A 22024-nucleotide genomic window follows, 5' to 3' on the forward strand; every position below is an offset into this window, starting at 1 on the left:
TGGGGATCAGCGACCGGGGTCAGCTTGGAATTACGCAGCCACAAAGCCACGTTACGCTGAACCAAACCATCAGGTCCCTCAAGGTCAGGGCTGTCTACTCAGACTGGCAGCTGCTCTGCAGGGTCTCAGGCAGTGGTCTTTCACAGCATCCCGCTGCCAGATCCTTTTCACTGGAGATGCCGGGGACTCAATCAGAGACACTAGAGAACTTTTGCACACAGAGCCAATGCTCTGCCACTGAACCATGGACTCTCCACTTAAAAATGCACGCGAAGCTGCCAGTTTAGCGGTTAAGTGCGCAGACTCTTATCTGGGAGAACTGGGTTTGATTCCCCACTCTTCCACTTGCAGCTGCTGGAATGGCCTAGAGTCAGCCATAGCTCTTGCAGGAGTTGTCCTTGAAAGGGCAGCTTCTGAGAGAGCTCAGGACCAGATCTACATGCTTTTTGAGGGGAGGCAAAATTAAAAAATGACACCCCCTTATGGGCTATTCTATCTTATGGTCCCATAGAATACAATGGACTCCATTCCAAATTTGGTGGCCCCCCTCCATTGGTGCCTGGAGCAAGCCCCCCCCCCCGTAGATCCGGCCCTGGGAGAACTCTCTAGGCCCCACCCACCTAGCAGAGTGTCTGTTGTGGGGGAAGAAGATAAAGACGATTGTAAGCTGCTTTGATTCAGAGAAAAGGGCGGGGTATAAATCTGCAATTTTTCTTCTTATACTGAATCAGGCCTTCAGTCTATCAAGGTCAGTATAGGCCACTTAGAACGGCAGCAGCTCCCTAGGGAGAGACAGTGGTTAAATGTACGGACTCTTATCTGGGAGAACCGGGTTTCAATCCCCACTCCTCCCCTTGCAGCTGCTGGAATGGCCTTGGGTCAGCCATAGCTCTGGCAGAGGTTGCCCTTGAAAGGGCAGCTGCCGTGAGAGCCCTCTCAGCCCCACCCACCTCACAGGGTGTCTGTTGTGGGGAAGAAGATAAAGGAGATTGTGAGCCACTCTGAGATTCAGAGGGAAGGGTGGGGTACAAATCCAATATCATTTTCTTCAAGGTCTCAGGCAGAGGTCTTTCCCATACCCACCCCCCTGGTCCTTCCGACTAGGCAAACCGGGGAACTTCTGTGTGCCAACCAGATGCTTTACCTCTGAGCCATGGCCCCTCCCCGTACCTCCTCCCACCCCTCCCCTTGCAGCCCCTCCCCAACATACGCGGACACCAGAAACCACGCTGTAGGCCAGAGGCTCCCTGCTTTCCATTTTATTGTGAAGCAGCGTCAACGGACAAGTCACCGGGAGAAACAGAACGCTAGGCAGGAGAGGGGGAGTTGCCCCCCATCTCCTCCAGGATGCATATTACCTACTGCCCCCCCCCCCACGCTGCTGGTGGAGGGGGCAGAACCAACCTGAAAAGTTAGCAGGAAGACTCCCCTGAGCCCCCTCCCAAAAGCACATCCCCCTCCCCTCAATGGCTGAGAAGCAGCAACCAGGAAGGGGGGGGGGAATCCTAAAGAAGGCAGGGAAGAAAAGACCAGAAAAAAATGTGGATGAAGAGCTATTTTTGTAGCAGGAACTCCTTTGCATATTAGGCCACACCCTCCTGATGTAGCCAATCCTCTGAAAGCTTACAGGGCTCTTAGTATGGGGCCTACTGTAAGCTCCAGGAGGATTGGCTGCATCAGGGGGTGGGGCCTAATATGCAAAGGAGCTCCTGCTACAAAAATAAGCCCTGAGTATAACCCAGGCAGAGTCAAACCCATTGGGGGAAAAGACCCGCCCGGCTGAGCCCTACACTGCGATTAATGGACTTTTTCTTTCTTTCAAGTAGCTAAAAATTCAAGTTTAATCATACAGGCACTTTGAAGCCGAGGAAGACACCCAAGACCGCCCCCCCCCCCGCCTCCTTTGTCTCCTCTGTGGTGAGAGACCCCAGGGCACCGCTTCTAGGGGGCGGGGGCGGGTTGGAGCAAGATGGTTTGGAGGAAAGCAGAGCTCAAAAATAATATATTACATCATATCTTAAATATAGATAAACTCTGAATTAATACTCGAGGGGGCCTCTCGCCTACCCGCGGCCCCCCCTCTCTCCCCCCCGCCCCCACGACGACGACAAATAAAGCAATTCTGCCCCCCCCCCCTGCAAAGGGGGGAATTGGAAACTCAAGGAATGTGCAAACAGGTGGCAGGAGGGGGCCGGGGAGAGAGGCTGGATTCACCTACCCACCCACCACCACCCTGTTGTATGCCAGCCTGACCCCTATATTGGTGATCCCCGCCCCCCGCTCCCCCATTGACTGGGACCCTCTAGTGCAATAAAATGGTAGAGAATAGGGGGCACATTTAAAGCTCCAGGACATAAAGGGGGGGGGTGCAATTGTGTGCAACCCTAACCCGCCCACCCCCCTTCCCGATACACAGTGTAATTTTTACTGTGGAGGCATAAATCTATGATTTAGGAAGAGACGGACCCCCGTTTCCCACCCACTCAAGTGCTAAAATGTCTTTGGAAAGAGGGGTGTACCTGCGGGCAGGAGGCCCTCCCTGTGGGGAGTTATCCTCTCCACCCCTATGGGGTGGATGGAGGACGGTGAGAGAATCCGGAGTGCAAGAGAGACAGCAGGGGGCAGCATGGGCCCAGCCTGACACAGTGCCAAGGAACAAGGTGCCGCAGCCCCAGCTAGGCACGGCCTGTTCCTCCGGTCAGGACAGTGGCTGCCCTGGGTGGGAAGAACACCGCCACCCCCACCCCCTGCGCCAGGCAAAGTCTCCGAGCCTGGCACAGGCCTCAAAAAGAGCTGCCATGTCTCAAAGGGGGAAGGAAAATAAAAGATCACTTAAGCCTCCCCCTGTCTCCTTTCTTTCTTTTTTTTGCTTCACAAAAGTTCAGCGGGAGGAGGGCAGCGCGCCCTCGAAGTGGGCATGGAAACCAGGCGGCCTGGCTCTCTCCCAAGCCTCTTCGACACTTTTTTTCCACAGAGTCTGGCGGTGTCTCTTCTCCCCCACCCGGTCACAGCCTTCCAAAATGGAGGACGGAACCTTAAAAAGAAGGCAGGGGGGGGGGGGAGAACAGGGCCTGAGGCCTGCGTGGTGCCAACTGCCACCACTGCCTCACTCCCAATTTCAGCCCTCCCTCCTTTCTTTCTTTTCCCCCTTAGGAAGTCAGGATCCCTCCTTCTTCCCCTACATAAATGCTTATTTTTGCAATCCTGAGCGGACACAAATCTCCTTAGGTTGTTCCCACCCCGCCCCTGTCCCATGTCAGGGACCACTTTGGTTCAAAATGGCCTCTCCCCCCCACACCCCGCCCAGAGGCCCACAAAGGCATGGAGGCAGCCCACTAGGGGAGAGGGTGGGGCATAGTGCATCCCGTTGCCGTGCCAACAGCTTGGTACCTCGATACTGTCCCCATAGCAACGGCACAGTGCGGGGAGGGGGGAGGAATAGTGCATCTAGTCAACAGCGGAGTCCCTCCAGAGTCACCACGGCAACAGTCCAAGCAAGGCAGGGTCGAGGCCTAGGCTCAGGCCTCACGCCATTTCTATCGCTGCCGGCTCATTGGTTTGCATCTTCTCCCCGCCGCCTTCTTCCTCTTCCTCCTCCTCCTCGTCCTCCTCTTCTTCTCGGGGAACGGGAGGCGGGGCTCGGTGGGCCCGGTCCTGATCCCAGTAGCGGGTGAACGAGAGCAGCCCCTCAATCTGCCCGTTGGTCAACTCGAGGTCGCCAGGGGGCGGGGGCGTCCCCGTGGTGGGCAGGGCCTCGGATTCATGGTCGCCGCCACGGCGACGACGCCTCGTCCGCACCTCCAGGCAGTTCTGGCCCTTGAGGTGGCGCTGCAGGTGGTCATCCTTGGCAAAGGCCTTGTGGCAAAGGCAGCATTCGTAGGGGCGGGCGCCCGTGTGGAGGTGGAGGTGGTTCTTCAGGTCGTAGCTGTGCAGGAAACGAGCCGGGCAGTGCGGGCAGGAGTAGGGGCGCTCGCCCGTGTGTTTCCGCATGTGGATCTTCAGCTTGTCGTTCCTGCCGGAGAGAAAGGGAAGAACCAGAAAGGTGCTGGTCAGTCAAAAGAAGGAGGGATTGGAGAGATGAGGGATTTGACCAACGGTGAGGTTGCCAATCCCCAGGTGGGGGCAGGGGACCCCCCAGTTTGGAGGCACTTCCCCTGCTTCAGGGTCATCAAAAAGCGAGGGTGGAGTGGGGTGGAGGGGAATCTCTGCTGGGCACTCCATCATTTCCTATGGAGACCAATTTCCATAAGCTATAATGGTGAATTGATCTGCAGGTATCTTGGGCTCGTGGGGGGGGGGCTGTTTTTTGAGGTAGAGGCACCAAATTTGCAGCATAGCATCTGATGCCTCTCTTCAAAACACCCTCCAAGTTTCAAAAAGATTGGACCAGGGGGTCCAATTCAATGAGCCCCCAAAGGAGGTGCCCCTATCCTTCATGATTTCCAATGGAGAGAAGGCATTTCAAAGGTGTGCGGTCCCTTTAAATGTGATGGCCAGAATTCCCTTTGGAGTTCAATTCTGCTTGTCACACCCGTGCTCCCTGGCTCCACCCCCAATGTCTCCTGGCTCCATTCCCAAAGTCTCCAGATATTTCTTGAATTGGACCTGGCAACCCTAGAGGGGAAAATTAGATGGATCAATGCTGGTAAGTTTTTGAATGCTTGGGTTATACCGAGACTGGTCTTTGACATCAGCTTCTCCGACTGGCAGCAGTTCTTTGGTGTGTTGGGCAGAGAAAAGTCACAGGCCTGCCCACAAGGAACCAAACCAGGTCATGCTACCTGGATACCAGGTGTTCTGCCACTGAGCTACGGGCAGCGGTAGAATTCTAGCAGGAGCACCTTTGCATATTAGGCCACACACCCCTGATGTAGCCAATCCTCCAAGAGCTTACAAAAAAAGAGCCTTGTAAGCTCTTGGAGGATTGGCTACATCAGGGGTGTGTGGCCTAATATGCAAAGGAGCTCCTGCTAGAATTCCACCCCTGGTTACAGCCCCTCCAAAATGTCAGGTGCCGGAAGGATTTGGGTAAGAGGTGGCTGCCGTGGAGGGTGGATTCTGTGCCATTATCCCTCCCCTCCCCATGCACCACCCCCCCCCAAAATTGCTAGGAATTCCCCAGCCCAGAGTTTACAACCCTAACACCGGTGGGGGTGGAAAAAGTAGGAGTCGCTGTAGCGTCACCATCATTACTCATGAAAACGTCATAGTATCATTTTCACAAAAGTTGCAGTAACGGGAATGGTCGTCCCACGGAAGAGTACCTTTAATATAGAAACCAGCATAGTTTAAGGGGAGGGGGGGGCAGAGAGAGACAGGCGAGCATCAGTCAGAGCTGTCCTATAGAGGATGGGGCGGAATTGTTTTCTGTGGCCCAAGAAGGCAGGACCAGAACCAACGGGTTGAAATTAAATCAAAAGAGTTTCCAGCTCAATGAGTTCTGACGTCTTAAGCGTGTTTTAGTTTAATTTTTTAAAAAAATCTTTATAATTGTGTTTGTCTGTGTCCTTTATAAAGTTTATATCTCTGCTACCTCATCTTAAATAGGTACACACGTGGCCCAGCCCAAGGCCTGGCCTGCCAAGGTCTCATTTATGTCAGATCCGGCCCTCATAACAAATGAGTTCGACACCCCTGCTGTATGTTGTCAGAGTAAAGTCAGGTTGGACTTCAGGGAAGCAAATTTTGACAAACTTTAAAAGTTATACTGGGTAAAATCCTACGGCCAGAGGTACTTAAGGAGAAGGGAGTTCAAGAGGGCTGGGAGTTTCTTAAAAGCAAAATATTGAAGGCACAACCACCCGAGGCGTTTTTTTTTGTTGAGCAGGAACGCGGAGGAATGCAGTTCCGGTTAGCTTGGCATCGGGGTGTGTGTGTGTGTGTGTGTGTGTGTGTGTGTGGCCTAATATGCAAACGAGTTCCTGCTGAGCTTTTTCTACCAAAGAAAAAAAAACCCTGATAATGACAAACGATTCCTATGAGAGGGGAAAATGTGAGGAACCGAAAGAAGCCGAGGTGACTCCACAAACAGCTCTCTAAAGACTTGAGAAATAAAAAAAAGGCTTATTTAGGGAATAGAAGGAGGGCCTTATAACCAAGGGTGAATATAAACAAATAACCAGTGCTTGCAGAGGGAAAGTTTGGAAAGCTAAAGCTCAATGTGAGCTTAGAGTAGCGAGAGGTGCTAAAAACAAGAAAAAAGGGTTCTTTCCTTATGTTCAACGTAAGAAAAAGAGACATGGTAGGCTCCTTGCGGGGGCAGGAAAGTGAAATTGTAAGAGGTGATGAAGAGAGGGCAGAACTGCTCAGTTCCTACTTTTCCTCAGTCTTCTCTTGTGAGGAAAAAGGTGCTCAACATGGCAAAAACAGAACGCATGATGAGGGAAGAGAATTGCAGCCTAGGATCAGTAGAGGGGTAGTACATAAGCACCTAGTTTCTTTAAATGAAACGAAATTCTTGGGGCCAGATGAATTGCATCCAACGGTACTAAAAGAACTTGCATGTGTAATTTCTGAGTCTCTGTCCATTATATTTGAGAATTCTTGGAGAACGGGTGAGGTGCCAAAAGACTGGACACAGGCAAATGTTTTCCCCATCTTCAAGAAGGGGGAAAAGGAGGATCCAGGTAACTACCAACCTAACCTGTCAGCTTGACATTTTATACCTGGAAAAGTTTTAGAACAAATCATCAGTCAGTCCTTGAGCATTTAGACAAGATGGCTGTGATTATTCAGAGCCAGTATGGGTTTCTCAAGAACAAGTCATGTCAGACTAACCTTATCTCTATTTTTTTTAAGTTACTACCTTGCTGAATCAGGGGAATGCTGTAGACATCATTTATCTTGATTTTGGTAAGTCTTTCGATAAGGTTCCACACATTATTCTTGTTGACAAGTTGGTAAAATGTGGTTTGGATCCTGTTATTGCTAGGTGGATCTGTAACTGGCTGACAGAACGCATCCGAAGAGTGCTTGTGAATGGTTCCTCATCCTCTTGGAAAGGAGTGACAAGTGGAATGCCTCAAGGATCTGTGCTGGGACCTGTTTTGTTTAATATCTTTACAAATGGATTTGGATGAAGGAACAGAGGGAAAGCTTATTCAATTTGCAGATGACACTAAATTGGGAGGGGTAGCAAATACAGTGGAAGACAGACAGGATGATCTTGACAGTCTGGAAAACTGGGCTAAAGCAAAATGAATTTTAATGGGGATAAATGTAAAGTTCCGCATTTAGATAGGAAAACTGAATGCGTAATGATAGATGGGGTAGACTTGCCTTGGCAGTAGTATGTGTGAAAAAGGATCGAGGGGACTATACACAGAACATAAGTTAGCAGTGTGATGCGATGGCTAAAGAGGCAAAATGTGATTTTGGGCTGCATCAACAAAAGTATAGTGTCCAGATCATGTGAAGTATTGTGTACAGAGTACTTTGAACAGAGTATAGAGCTATGGTAAACCTGGGCAGTATAATAAAAAGTAAAGACATCACCCTGCCAACAAAAGTCCGTATAGTCAAAGCGATGGTATTCCCAGTAGTAATGTATGACTGTGAGAGTTGGACCATAAGGAAGGCCGAATGCAGAAGAATAGATGCTTTTGAGGTGTGGTGCTGGAGAAGAATCTTGAGAGTCCCTTGGACTGCAAGAAGATCAAATTAGTCAGTCCTAAGGGAAATCAACCCAGACTGTTCCCTGGAAGGTCAGATGCTGAAGCTGAAGCTCAAACACTTTGGCCACCAAGTGAGAAGGGAACACTCACTGGAGAAGACCCTGATGCTGGGAAAGACAGAAGGCAAAAGAAGAAGGGGATGGCAGAAGATGAGATGGCTGGACAGCGTTACTGATGTAACTAACAAGAATTTGAGCAGACTTTGGAGGATGGTGGAAGACAGGAGGGCCTGGCATGACTTGGTCCATGGGGTTGCAAAGAGTCAGACTCGACTGTGCGACTGAACAACAAAGAGTATTGTGTTCAGTTTTGGGCACCACAATATAGACACGCTGGAACATGCTGAGAGGAGGACAACAAACGTGCCAAGGGTTCTGGACACCAAGTCCTATGAAGAAAGGTTGAAGGAGCTGGGCATGTTTAGCCTGGAGAGGAGATGACTAAGAGATGATATGATCACCATCTTCAAGGGCTGCCATATAGAGCAGGGGTGGCCAACGGTAGCTCTCCAGATGTTTTTTGCCTACAACACCCATCAGCCCCAGCCAGCATGGCCAATGGCTGGGGCTGATGGGCGTTGTAGGCAAAAAAAACATCTGGAGAGCTACCGTTGCGCCCCCCCCCCATCCCCAATATAGAGGATGGTGCAGAGTTGTTTTCTGTTGTCCCAGAAGGTCAGATAAGAACCAATGGGCCTGAATTAAATCAGAAGAGTTTTCGATTAAACATTAAGAACTTCCTCACAGTCAGAACAGTTCCTCAGTGGAACAGGCTTCCTCAGGAGGTGGTGGGCTCTCCTTTCTTGGAGGTTTTCAAACAGAGGCTAGATGGGCATCCGACAGCAATGCTGATCCTGTGAACTTACGAAGGTCATGCAAAAGAGGGCAGGAAGGGCTGCAGCAGGGCTTAGTTCTCGTGGCCCTTTCTTACACGCCCAGGGAAATGCTGTTTACCGCTTTTGGAGTCAGGCAGCATTTCTTCTCCAAGCCAGTGTGGCCATGGAGGCTTTTTGACATCTTCTGGGCACGGAGCAGGGGTCACCGGGTGGGGTGGGGGAACCCACAGCATCCTTGTGATCACCCCAGTTTGGGGTAAGAGGGGGCCACGTCTCAGACCCGGAAACGCTTATTTTGCGAAAGAGTCAGGCAGCTGGAATTTTGCTAGAAGCCCAGCCACATCTGCCCCCAAACATGTGCCATCTAGACGAGGGAAAGATGCTCTGTATATGCCCAGAGGCACTCTCGACTCTACCCAGCCTGCCCAGTTCAGAGAGCAGCGAGTCCTAACAAATGAGGCCCAGGGGAACGCAGCCAGGGACAGGAGAGGGGACACTGACCCCCCCCCTTGGGGAAATCAGGCGGACGACCGATTAAAATTAAATATCAGACTTCTGTTTTGGTTTTTGCTGTCTCATACGGACGTATAACGGGTCCCTCGATGTCGGACCTTGTGCCTTCAGATTTCAGTCTACGAGCCTAATAGAGGAGACAGCAGCCTAGGGCAAAGTGATGGCAGAAAGGGGGGTTATGAACATATGAAGCTGCCTTATACTGAATCAGACCCTCGGTCCATCAAAGTCAGTATTGTCTTCTCAGACTGGCAGCGGCTCTCCAGGATCTCACGCTGAGGTTTTTCACACCTATTTGCCTGGACCCTTTTTTGGAGATGCCGGGGATTGAACCTGGGACCTTCTGCTTCCCAAGCAGATGCTCTACCACTGAGCCATTGTCCCTCCCCTGCCCTGGTTTCCCAGGAGAGGCAAGGGGTCTCTGCTGTCAGCACAGATGCTGACCCGCTGAAACTTGCTTAACAGAACAGCCACGCAGAATAAACATCAGATGTTTAAGAGCCGCAAGACAGACGGACGGATGGATGGAGTGGCAGACTGGCCAGGGTGTCGGTTTGCCCAGTGGCAAGCGGGCCCCTGATGAAGTGGGCCCCCTTAAACATTAGACAATATGTTAAAAATGTTAATGTCCTTCTAGTAGCTTGAAAATATAATAGCTATTATTACTGTGATGCAAGTAAAATTTACATTGTATTTAGGGTTGCCAGCCTCCAGGTGGGGCCTGGGGATCTCCCACTTTTACAACCGATCTCCAGCTGGCAGAAATCAGCTCCCCTGGAGAAAATGCAATCTGCATTTACATTTAATATCTACTGCATACTGCCAGTAAAATGTTCAATATATGCACCCTGTAATTACTAATTTAAATATATTTGTGTGTGTATACACACACACATTTATTCCGCAAAAGTTTTAATTGTACCTTTTCCCCCCTTATGTATTTTTTGAAGATTTTATTTCTTATAAAAACTAAACGATAGCCTTATAGTTGTGGGTGGCCCCTTTGTTTCCTGGCAACCCATAATTTTAGACCCAGTCCACCACTGCGTGGATGGATGGGTGGAAGGAAGGAAGATGGGGGAAGGAGGGTGGAGGTGGAAAGAAAGCAACTTTAAATGCATTCTCCAAGCCACCGGCTGGCTTGGCTTGGAGAAGTGATTTAAAGAGACCAAGGCCTTCTCCAAGCCAGCCGATGGGGCCGTGGGGGCTTTAAGAGCCACACAAAATGTGTGAGAGAGACACATGTGGCTCCTTAGCCACAGTTTGGCCACCCCGGATTTATACATCCCATAATCCCTAGCAGCACCTCTCGAATCATAAATGAAACCTCAGGAATACATGGGCCAGTGTGGGGGGAGTGCTCAGTTGAAGAATGGAAAGCCATCTTCACGGCTGCACTCACCGAGTGAAGCGGACCCCACAGACCTCACAGGCGAACGGCTTCTCCCCAGTGTGGGTGCGCATGTGGCGGGGTAACTTGCCGGCACCGTGGATAACCTTGTGGCAGACAGGACACTCCTGCGGCATCTGCGAACGGCGCTTGCGCACCAGCTTGTCAGGAGCATCGAGGCCCGCAGTCAGCCCGTCTGTGTTCAACGCCCGCATGCAGTTCATGATGTTGGGGTCAACGGGTTCTTCGTCTGAACCCAGATCTTCAGGGGAGAGGCCCCGGCTGTATGGGTAAGGATAGGTACGAGATGGTTGGAGTACCTCTTCCTCATCTTCTCGGGGGAGGCCAAAGGCTGGTGCAGGAGAAGCCTGGCTGGGGGGGCTGGGGCGCCCCAGTGTCCCGGTTGAGGAAGGGGACGGTGAAGGAGATGGCTCCACAACATGATTGTTGAGGCGGGAGCCTTTGGTTTGCAGAAACTTGCGAGTTTTCTTGCTGCGACGGGGGGCCGGGCAGGCCGGGGGCTCGGGCAAGTCCCCTTCGGCATTGGGCAGGGTGGCAAAGGCCTCCAGATAGCGGCGGGCACGTTCCCGGGCAGCATCGTCAGGAACGGGGGCTTCCAGACCATTGCCTTGTAAGATCTCCATACAGGCCGCGATGACACAAGGAATCTCAAGGAGGCGGGCTGCGCGCAACACCTCGCCGAGGCTTCCTGTGCTGATGGTCAACGTGGCAGTGTAGGCGAAGTCCAGGAGGGCCCCCAGAGCCTCAGCATCCACGAAATCCAGCTCGCACACCCCCATGCCCGGCCCCGCGAAGAGCCGTTGGAAGTAGCGGCTGGAGGCGGCCAGCACGGCTCGGTGGGTCCGGTATTCTGAACCCTGAGTACGCAGGGTCACGTCGCACAGTACCCCTCGTCGACGTTGCTCATTCAGGCGTCCCAAGAGCTCGCTGCTGTGCTCTGGGAAAGGGATCCCAATCAAGTCATCTTCGGGGCTGCCCATTGCCTCACCTGTATGGAACAGAGGGAACAGGGATATTAGCACCAGACGGTATTACAGCCAGTAGAGTTGACGAGTTAGACTAGACCTGGGGATATCGGGATTCAAACCGCCACTCGAGCACAAAGCTCCCTGGCTGACTTTGGACCAGTCACTCTGACTGATTTCCCACTAGCCTTATGCCGCTCTCACTCCACTCGTCTCTGCGGGACTTCCGTCGGATTTCACACTATCTGCGCCGGGGCTGCAACTCGCTCCGCCTCTTTCGCGCGGCAAACAAGATCCTCTGAAAATCAGCTTCCGCTTGCCGTGTGAAAAAGGCAAAGCCAGTTGCATCCCCTGGGCAGATAGTGTGAAATCTGACGGAAGCCCCGCCGAGAAGAGGAGTGCGAGAGCTGCATAAGGGGAGTGGGAAATTGGTCTCTCTCTCTCTCTTAGGCAAGCTTAGCTCACAGAAAAGGAGAACTAACCTCAACTCCTGCAGCGATAAAGATACCACAAGGGTTGGCTTCTCTGATCTAAGGTCAGACATACATGAAGGTCACCCACTGAGGCTCTGAACTGTATTTATTTATTTATATTTCTTAAATCCTCATTTCGCCCTTTCCCCAAGGCTGTGTTGGACAGGGCGTTATCAGAAGTGGCCCCCAATGTTGCCGAAGTCCCCTTTCTAGCAAGACTCGTTTATTGCATTCCCCATTTCCCTTTAGATGACAAGTTAAAAATGGTCTCGGAGGCCATCAGAAGTGCACTGATCAGTGGAGTGTTGATTGTTCAGCTCGTAGATGATTAACTTCTGACATATTTGACCAGTTATCGGCTTCTCTTGGCTGCCGCTACGTATTCTTCCTAGTTAGCAATGGTTTTTGCTTATGGATGGTTTTTCTGTGTTCTGTCATAAGGAGACTTAAGGAGGTCAGAACTTGGTGGGCTCAAGCTATTTTTAAATGAAGAAAGCCAGAATTCACATGAGACTACATTCAAGACCCTTAACATTATCCTCACAAGGGTCTTTTCAGATGGGCTGATATTATCATAAGGGTATTATGATGATTATTTCTTTCCATCCCAGTGCTATAAGACCTACTGGACCCAGACTGTAAGGCAGAATTTGCCATTTTAGTACAATTGTTCTCTGCAATTTTAGATTTTATATATTTTAAATTGGTTTTTTTACCGTTGATCGTTTTTATGATGCAACCTGCCCTGAGCCTGTTCTACGGGAAGAGTGGACTAAAAATCTAAATAAATGAATAAGGGGCTGACTGAGCACAGCGTCACTCTTCGGTTCCAAATCTTTCATCTTCCACAAATTTGCTAGATGACCTTGGCCTCCCTCCACCCATCTGTCTTTTGGAGATAATAATTCTGGCCTGCTTGTCAAGACTGTTGTGCAGAGCACAAGTGGTTGATACATTTGAAACCCACCGCAAGTGGCTATGCAAATACTACATCAGTTTGGTGTAGTGGTTTAGTGTGTGAACTCTAACCTGGGAGAGCTGGGTTTGATTCCCCACTCCTCCACTTGCACCTGCTGGAATGGCCTTGGGTCAGCCAGAGCTCTGGCAGAGGTTGTCCTTGAAAGGGCAGCTGCTGTGAGAGCCCTCTCAGCCCCACCCACCTCACAGGGTGCCTGTTGCAGGAGGAGAAGATCTAGGAGATTGTAAGCCGCTCTGAGACTCTGATTCAGAGAGAAGGGCAGGATATAAATCTGTAGTCTTCTTCTCTGCAGAGGAGGGTAAGCCAAAGCCAAGAGCATGCCACGCACTCAGGCCACAAAGCAAGTTTACAGAATGCGCAAAATTCGAACCGGGGACTTCTCGGCTTGGCGCCAGCATGCCAGATAGACACGCTCCCCCTACCCCCTCCAAGTCTGAGCGAGCCTCCTTCAGGGAAGGAGGAGGAGGAGGTCAGGCTCCGAAGCGGCTGAAAAGGAAGCGTACGCACATCGATAGAACGTCGCGCTTTCATCTCCGCCGAGAGAGGAAGTCCTCCCGCCCCCATACAATGCAGAGCAGATCAGGGGCCCAGATACCAGCTTGGTTGAGGGCTGGCTGCGGCAGATTCCTAGGAAAGATACGGCTGTTCCCTCGTGCCACCCACGGCCTCTTCCCCCTCCCTGCCCCCCCAGGTGTGGAAAGGTTAAAATTTGCAAGCCTACAGCTCGAACTCACAGCACGGTGCCGATCCGAGCAGAAGAAAGGCCACTTTCCATCACTGAGGCCTGCAAACCCCAACCTTCCCCTCTGTCTGTCAATCATTCCTAGGGTTGCCAATCCCCAGGTGGGGGCAGGGGATCCCCCCATTTGGAGGCCCTCCCCCCGCTTCAGGGTCATCAGAAAGCAGGCGGGGGGGGGGGAACGTCTGCTGCGCACTCCATTATTCCCTATGGAGACCGATTCCCATAGGGTATAATGGAGAATTGATCTGTGGGTATCTGGGGGGGGGGCTGTTTTTTGAGGTCAAGGCACCACATTTGCAGCACAGCACCCAAATCAGCCTCTTCCCTTTTAAGCAGAACCAGGGGCTATCGCAGTGTCCCTCCTCTTCCAACAGACTTATTTAAGAGACACCTGTACAAAGTAATTGACGTGCCTTGTGGCCAATAGCCCTGTCTGATCCCTTTTAACTGGAGATGCTGGGGATCGAACCCGGGACCTTCTGCGTACAAAGCAAATACTCTGCCGCTGAGCCATAGACGGCCCAACCAACCCGTCCCTTACGGAGGCCCTGCTTCCTCAGGTTGGTGCCCTCTGTGTCATGCGACAGAGATGAAAGGGTTAACTGCGTACCCCCTCCTCCGTCTTAGTGCCCTCTCTAACACAGGGGCCCAAGTGGGCAGGAACCTAACAGGTCAAGCTTTTCCTCGTAAGAGAGCAAGCGATAGGGAAAGGCTTCGCCAGTTTAGCTGCAAAACGCACATCGGCTCTGCTGGGTCGGAACAAAAGCACCGGGAACGGAAGTGAGACGGCAACCCACTGCATCCTATTCAGTGTCCTGGCTCTTCAAGCTATTTTAGGATTCTTTTTCCAGAAAAGGAAAAAGAACTCTAATATTCTTAGTGCTTGGTGGGGGGGGCATAGTGGGAGGGCTTCTAGTATCCTGGCCCCCCTGATGAACCCCCTGATGGCACCTGGTTTTTTGGCCCCTGTGTGACACGGAGCATTGGACTGGATGGGCCGCTGGCCTGATCCAGCATGGCTTCTCTTATGTTTGTAAAGGCAATCCTTGGACAATAATTTGCCTACTACTAGATAATTTGTCCCGTGGCGCGGAGTGGTAAAGCTGCAGTACTGCAGTCCTAAGCTTTGCTCACAACCTGAGTTTGATCCCGGCGGAAGCTGGGTTTTCAGGTAGCTGGCTCGAGGTTGGCTCAGCCTTCCATCCTTCCGAGGTCGGTCAAAGGAGTCCCCAGCTTGCTGGGGGGAAAGCGTAGAGGACTGGGGAAGGCAATGGCAAACCACCCCGTAAAAAAGCCTGCCGTGAAAATGCTGCAAAAGCAACGTCGCCCGCCCCAGAGTCGGAAACGACTGGTGCTTGCACAGGGGACTACCTTGACTTTTAGGACATTTCTACTCTTTTTCTCACTTCCCTGGAGCAAAAGGAGACCCAGCTGGTTCTCCTTCCCTCATTTTACCCTCCCACCGACCCTGTGGAGCAGACCTGGCTTGGCAGCTCTGTCCTGTGTGGCACAGAATGCCTTTACCCCAGATCAGTCGGGTGCCCACGGGTACAGCTGGGAGGGGGCCGAGAGAACAGAACAGCATGCCCCTTCTTGCCCAGGCATGGAGGATAGCACTCTCTGGCCGCTCCCTGCCCGCCTTGGGTGCCCGCCAGCGGAGCTGTTTGCCTTCGCAGGGGCAAGGGGGTGGTGGGTGGGAACGGGCTCCGGCAGGGGCAGCCGCGCCCCTCTCTGCCAAGCAGGCCCAACCGGCCGGGCAAGAGGACGGGCAGGCTCCGTGGAAACTGCCAGGCGTGGCTGGCGCTGGAGCACTCTGACCCGGGAGCTGGGTGCGGCCGCGTCATGACAGCAGCCTGGGCCTGGGTGCCAGCTCAGCCAGAACCCACATGGCAAGGGGCAATTTCTCAGAGCCAGCTGCCTCCTCCGGGGTAGCATTGGGGGAAGACAATCTGACCAAGGCTTTTTCTCTTCCCAGGATGCCAGCTGCCCTGGCCTGCCCTTGAGGAACCAGGCAGCTGGGTTCCTTGCCTTGCTTCTGTGCCACACCTAGATGGTGAAGCCAAATCTCTGTTCTCCACCCACCCACCCCCTGACATTCAGGGTACCATCTTCTCCAGCATAGTTCTCAGGTCTTTTAACCACTGTAGGCAGGCCTCATTTTGGGCAGGAGTTCACAGGAGCGGAGCTCCAGAGCCTCTACATTTTATTGTGCTCTTTCTGCCTTACCCCAAATCCTCACCCCATCCCTGTGCCCCCAATCCCTGACATTCAGGGTTCCATCTTCTCCAGCACAGTTCTCAGGTCTTTTAACCACTGTACCTAGGCCTCATTTGGGGCAGGAGCTCACAGGAGTGGAGCTCCAGAGCCTCTACATTTTATTGTGTTCTCTCTCTCTCTCTCTCTCTCTCCCTCTCTCCCCCTCTCTCTCTCTTTCTTTCCCCCCTCCCCCTAAAAAACACTTGCTTCTGAGCTCCATTGTTCAACCACCCCCGTGAGAATTTTGCTGAACTCTAAGACTTGACAAACTTTCTAGTATTTCCGCCCCCCCCCCAAAAAAAATGGGGAAAGAACCAAAACATATAAAGCAGACAGATGGGAAATCTTCCTCAAGCCACCGTGGCCACAAAGGAGAAAGTCATTTTAAAAAGTACGATGGGAGTCAGGTTTTATTATGACAATTGTAATTCAAGAAGCATTTTAAGGGAGATGCTGAGCTGATATCATTTGGTACCCCTTCCAGTGATGTCGGGGGTGTGCGACAGATGCAAATGAGCTGTGCTAATGAGCTCCAGCACCTCTTTTTCCTACAAAATGACCCCTGACTTTAGGTCAGGTGGCCTGGGAGTGGATACTCAGGGGTGTTTTGAATTTCAGACTGTGGGCAGGGGCCCCGTTTCAGGCCTCATTAACCCTGCCGTGTCCGCACTTTCTCCACAATCACCTCTCCTATCCGCTGTTCCCATTCGCAATCCAAATTATTGTGGGAGACTGATTCCCAGATCTCTCGCTCCTACCACTCTGTTAAGCCCTTGGGCAGAAGCGCAGCTTTTCCTGGCACTGAAACCATGGTGGTGGGGTGGGGGGTGGGGAAATAGAAGCTTCATGGTGGGGGTGGGGTGGGGGAATTAGAAGCTTCACCTGTTGAATTCTGCCTGGTGGGCTGCTGTTTGACAGTTCGAGGAGGGAATTCTCTGTTGGAATTCTCTGTCTGAGGCAGTGATGCTCTGTATTCTTGGTGCTGGGAGGAGCAACAGTGGGAGGACTGCTCATTTCCTGGCCCCACTGGTGAACTTCCTGATGGCATCTGGTTTTCTGGCCACTGTGTGACACAGAGTGTTGGACTGGATAGGCCATCGCCCTGATCCAACATGGCTTCTCTTATGTCTGGGGCAGTGATGCTCTGTATCCTTGGTGCTTGGGAAGGACAACAGTGTGAAGACTTCTAGTGTCCTGGCCCCACTGATGGACCTCCTGATGGCACCTGTGGTTTTTTGGCCACTGTGTGACCCAGAGTATTGGACTGGATGGGCCATTGGCCTGATCCAACATGGCTTCTCTGATGTTCTTATGTTTGGGGCAAGTGATAATCTGTATTCTTGGTGCTTGTGGAGGGGGGGGGGGGAGCAACAGCGTGAGGGCTTCTAGTGTTTTGGCCTTATTGATGGACCTCCTAATGGCACCTGGGTTTTTTGGCCACTGTGTGACACAGAGTATCAGACTGGATGGGCCTTTGGCCTGATCCAACATGGCTTCTTATGTTCTTATGTCTGGGCAGTGATGCTCTGTAGTCTTGGTGCTTGGGAGGGGCAACAGTGTGAGGGCTTCTAATGTTCTGGCCCCATTGATGGATCTCCTGATGGCACCTGGGGTTTTTTGGCCACTGTGTGACACAGAGTATTGAGCTGGACGGGCCTTTGGCCTGATCCAAAATGGCTTCTCTTATGTACTTCAGTCATGAAAGCGGCCGGCCCGCTTCGAACACTGAAAAAGAAAAGAAAAATATCCTGGTTCTCCACTCCCCGCCTCGAGCCGGGAATAGAACCCCGGAGCCCTGAGATTACCCACAAGCCCTCCGCACCTGGCCTTGCGGCCGCAGGTGGGAAGCAGGAAGGCCGGTTTAGTCGCAATTAAGCCGTCAGGCCCCCTCGGAGTTTACCAATCCTGACAGAACCCCGATCAGATTAGAGGAGGATTAAGGAGGAAGAGTCGAGGCTGGGATTAGAGGAGGTTGTTCCGCCACAGGCAAGAGTGGAAGATGGTTTCGCGAGGGGGAGGGAAAGGTGTTTCAAGGCAAGCGGCGGAGGGAGTTGAAAGACGTCCTCAGGAATAAGGTCTCATCCACTGAACTCCTGGGCTATCAGCTGCCTGGCAAGCAGAAATCCAACAGGTTCAGCTGTCCCCAGAAAGGGGAGCGAGGCACACCCTGCTGAAGTTTTTACTGTCCCTTAAAAGGGGGTGGGTAGTAGGAGAGAGATATTATCTACTTGGAGCATCTCTTGAAGAAGACGATATTGGATTTATATCTCGCCCTATACTCTGAATCTCAGAGTCTCAGAGCGGTCACGATCTCCTTTACCTTCCTCCCCCACAACAGACACCCTGTGAGGTGGGTGGGGCTGAGAGGGCTCTCACAGCAGCTGTCCTTTCAAGGACAACTCCCACGAGAGCTATGGCTGACCCGAGGCCATTCCAGCAGGTGCAAGTGGAGGAGTAGGGAATCAAACCCGGTTCTCTCAGATAAGAGTCCGCGCACTTAAATCACTACACCAAACGGGCTCTTTTATGTCCCCCCAATCCAGTTCAGTCCTCTCATCTTCATAACTGGATGTCGACATGAAAGTCTCTGGGCAAGTGCAGAGAGAAACGCTCCCTCCTGTTCTGAGTGACTCACAGCCCTGAAAATGGGGTTTCAGATGCATGGTAATCCCCTAGGGCGCTCTTGGAGCAGGGTGGGTGACCTCGCCACACAAATGCTGACCTGTTAAAGACAACAATAGAGATGTGCCAATGCTCGGAAACTATTCTCAAATACACACCGCCTTCCCACGTTGCTTCTTGGTGCGCCCGTTTGTTTCCTCCGCACCGATGTCTCCTGTGCGGCTTTCAATGCCAAGAGGGCTGTTTGCTCTTTGGGTTAAAGATATACTAGAGTCAGACCACAACCGTCGCTATCGCTGGCTCAAAACCCATTTCCGCAGCAGCGGGGGTGCAAAATGGCCAGCGCCCAGCGCCTCCGTGGTCGTGACGCGTGCTTGAGACGAGAACACTGCAAATTTATACCCCGCCCTTCTCTCTGAACCAGAGAATCAGAGCGGCTCACAATCTCCTATATCTCCCCCCCACACACACAACAGACACCCTGTGAGGTGGGCGGGGCTGAGAGGGCTCTCACAGCAGCTGCCCTTTCAAGGACAGTCTGAGAGCGGTCGACAATCTCCTTTACCTTCCTCCCCCACAACAGACACCCTGTGAGGTAGATGAAGATATTGGATTTATATCCCGCCCTCCACTCCGAAGAGTCTCAGAGCGGCTCACAATCTCCTTTACCTTCCTCCCCCACAACAGACACCCTGTGAGGTAGATGAAGATATTGGATTTATATCCCGCCCTCCACTCCGAAGAGTCTCAGAGCGGCTCACAATCTCCTTTACCTTCCTCCCCCACAACAGACACCCTGTGAGGTAGATGAAGATATTGGATTTATATCCCGCCCTCCACTCCGAAGAGTCTCAGAGCGGCTCACAATCTCCTTTCCCTTCCTCCCCCACAACAAGACACCCTGTGAGGAAGATGAAGATATTGGATTTATATCCCGCCCTTCTCTCTGAACCAGAGAATCAGAGCGGCTCACAATCTCCTTTACCTTCCTCCCCTACAACAGACACCCTGTGAGGTGGGTGGGGCTGAGAGGACTCTCACAGCAGCTGCCCTTTCAAGGACAACCCCTGCCAGAGCTATGGCTGACCCAAGGCCATTCCAGCAGCTGCAAGTGGAGGAGTGGGGAATCAAACCCGGTTCTCCCAGATAAGAGTCCGCACACTTAACCACTACACCAAACTGGCTCTCTAAGGTCTCCAAGGAGACAAAGTCTCCCCACCAAAGAGAGTGACGTGCCCGGGGAGGCAACCAAATGGTGAAAAATGCCCGGTCTTGCAAATCACAGCCCCAAAAGGCCAGTGTCCTACAAAACCCAAAATGTGGACCGTGAACTAGAAAGGGTGGGCAGCAGAAAAGTGGGAGCAGTGCACCATCGAGAGCAACCATCGCTATGCCTAACCCCACCCCCCCACCCCCAAGGCCTGAGCAGCATCTGGAGGGGGCAGGGGGCAAAATCTTGTTACTAAGGCCCAAAAACAAGCACACTGGCTCCCAGCGTGAGTTCGACTCGGTCTGATCCAGAGGAGAGGAGGAATCGCCTGTACTTCACAAAAGAGCAGAAGTGGAGTTGGGAACAGATGTTTGGAAGGTTCGCAAGAAAGACAGGGTGACTGTAACTTTGGCAGCTCTTGAGAGTTAAGAACATAAGAACACAAAGAGAAGCCATGTTAACTCAGGCCAGTGGCCCATCCCGTCCAACACTCTGTCACACAGTAGCCAGCTGCCACCAAGAGGTCCATCAGTGGGGCCAGGAGCCCTCCCACTCTTGCACACACACACCCTGAAGCACCAAGAATACAGAGCCTCTCTGCCCCAGACAGAGAGTTCCATCTCTACCTTCTGGCTAATAGCCACTGATGGACCTCTGCTCCAGATATTTATCCAGTCCCCTCTTGAAGCCGTCTATGCTTGTAGCTGCCACCACTTCCTGTGGCAGTGAATTCCACCTGTTAATCACCCTTTGGGTGACGAAGGACTTCCTTTTATCCGTTCTAACCCAACTGCGCTCAGCGATTTCACGGAGCGGCCACGAGTTCTTGTATTGTGAGAAAGGGAGAAAAGGACGCCTTTCTCTGCCTTCTCTATCCCACGCGTAATCTTGTAAACCTCTAAACCGCTAGTTATGTCAGCAATGGTAGGTTCCTGAGTGGGGGGGGAGCAGGACCCACCAATTCAGAGCGGGAGGGGGATAATCTTAAAGCCGACAGGGCCGGTGTCAGCGGCAGAGCATGCAATCTGCAAGCAGAGGGCGGCCACCTCCGTTCCTGGCATCTCGAGGACTGCTTCCATGCTGCGCAGAACACTGCACTATCGCTGAGCGATTGCAAGGCATTTGCAACTAGGTTATCCTAGGAGGAGGAGACGATCCAGCTGCAAATGGTATCTACAGCACCATGGGTTGTGCAAGATCTGACAAACGTGAGACCACAGCCCGGGGAAACAGCTGCAGGTCACTGGAGATTAGAAAGGCCTACTTAGCATCACAAGAGAGCCCGCTGAGCTGGACAGGCCAACAGCCTGAGTGAAGAACAGGAGTCCCCAACATGGTGCCCATGGATGGTACAGCATCCGCCAGCACTTTTCTTAGTGTCCACCAAGCGATTTTAGAAAGCAAGTGAGTCCAGGTGGGGTAGGGTTGCCAAGTCCCCCGCAGCCTCTGTGGGACTATGGTACCATAGAGTTTTCCTTCCAAATTGCAAGAGTGGCTGGGGAAACCATAGAGTTTCCCCAGAAGCTCCTAGAGCGGCTAGTGCATAATGTCACTGGCGATGATGTCACTTATGAGAGACGTCATCACGCCGGCGACATCAGGAGGGGATCCCCCCGCCGGCCCACTGCAGGCTGGTGGGTTGGGAGACCCCCAAAGCGAGAGAAGCCCCGCCCCACCCGGGAGCTTGGCAACCCTGAGGTGGGGTCAGGCCACCAGCCATCTGATTGGTTAGGGAGATTAAAAGAACTTTGTTTCAGAAACAGCTGCGCCCACTCTCACTCCTCTTTCCCAGTGTATTTTAAAAATTACTGTTCTTCTCCGCTACAGTTGGGGTTCCTCTGTGTGTATGGCTTCGTCTCTTGTGGCAGCCATTTTCTGGTTGGCTCCAGAGTTCCTCTGTGTGCATGGCTCCGCCTCTTGTGGTAGCCATTTTCTGGTCAGCTCCGCCTCTTGTGGCAGCCATTTTGTAGTTGCACCCACCACCCTGTGTCAGAATCCCAAAGGTGCTCACAAGCTCAAAAAGACAGTAGAAAGACAACATGCCTTTGGTGACCTCGTGGCATGCAGAACGTTTGCGCCTCAATCTCAACCGGCAGGGCAAAGAAAGGCCTTGCCGGGCAACCATTGGAAGCTAACAGAACTGGACAGGACGGGCAGCAGCAGGTGCCAGCTCTGCAGGGTCCCAAATTCAACCCCACGGTGCATCCACTTCAAAGGATCCCAGGTGCTGAAAAAGACCCTTCTGGGTCCAAAACCTTGTAGAGCTTCTGCTGGCCAGAGGAGATAACGCTGGGCTAGGCTGACCAAGGGCAGAGGGGAACTCGCTACATTCACTGCGAGGGGGG

The 22024-nt window shown here is 52.4% G+C and overlaps 1 protein-coding gene across 1 annotated transcript; it reads right to left on the reverse strand.

The window, feature by feature from the left end:
• Positions 1–3249: 3249 nt before the first annotated feature.
• ZBTB7B (zinc finger and BTB domain containing 7B) lies at positions 3250–11420 on the reverse strand. Its single transcript, XM_060255342.1, has 2 exons — positions 10424–11420; positions 3250–4012 (listed from the first exon to the last, which is right to left on the reverse strand). Exons 1-2 carry the CDS (start codon positions 11410–11412, stop codon positions 3526–3528), a joined length of 1476 nt encoding a protein of 491 aa, XP_060111325.1. The 5' UTR covers positions 11413–11420; the 3' UTR covers positions 3250–3525.
• Between the last annotated feature and the right edge of the window lie 10604 nt (positions 11421–22024).

The sequence above is a fragment of the Heteronotia binoei genome, chromosome 1, assembly GCF_032191835.1.
Source record: "Heteronotia binoei isolate CCM8104 ecotype False Entrance Well chromosome 1, APGP_CSIRO_Hbin_v1, whole genome shotgun sequence".
Classification (NCBI taxonomy): Eukaryota; Metazoa; Chordata; class Lepidosauria; order Squamata; family Gekkonidae; genus Heteronotia; species Heteronotia binoei.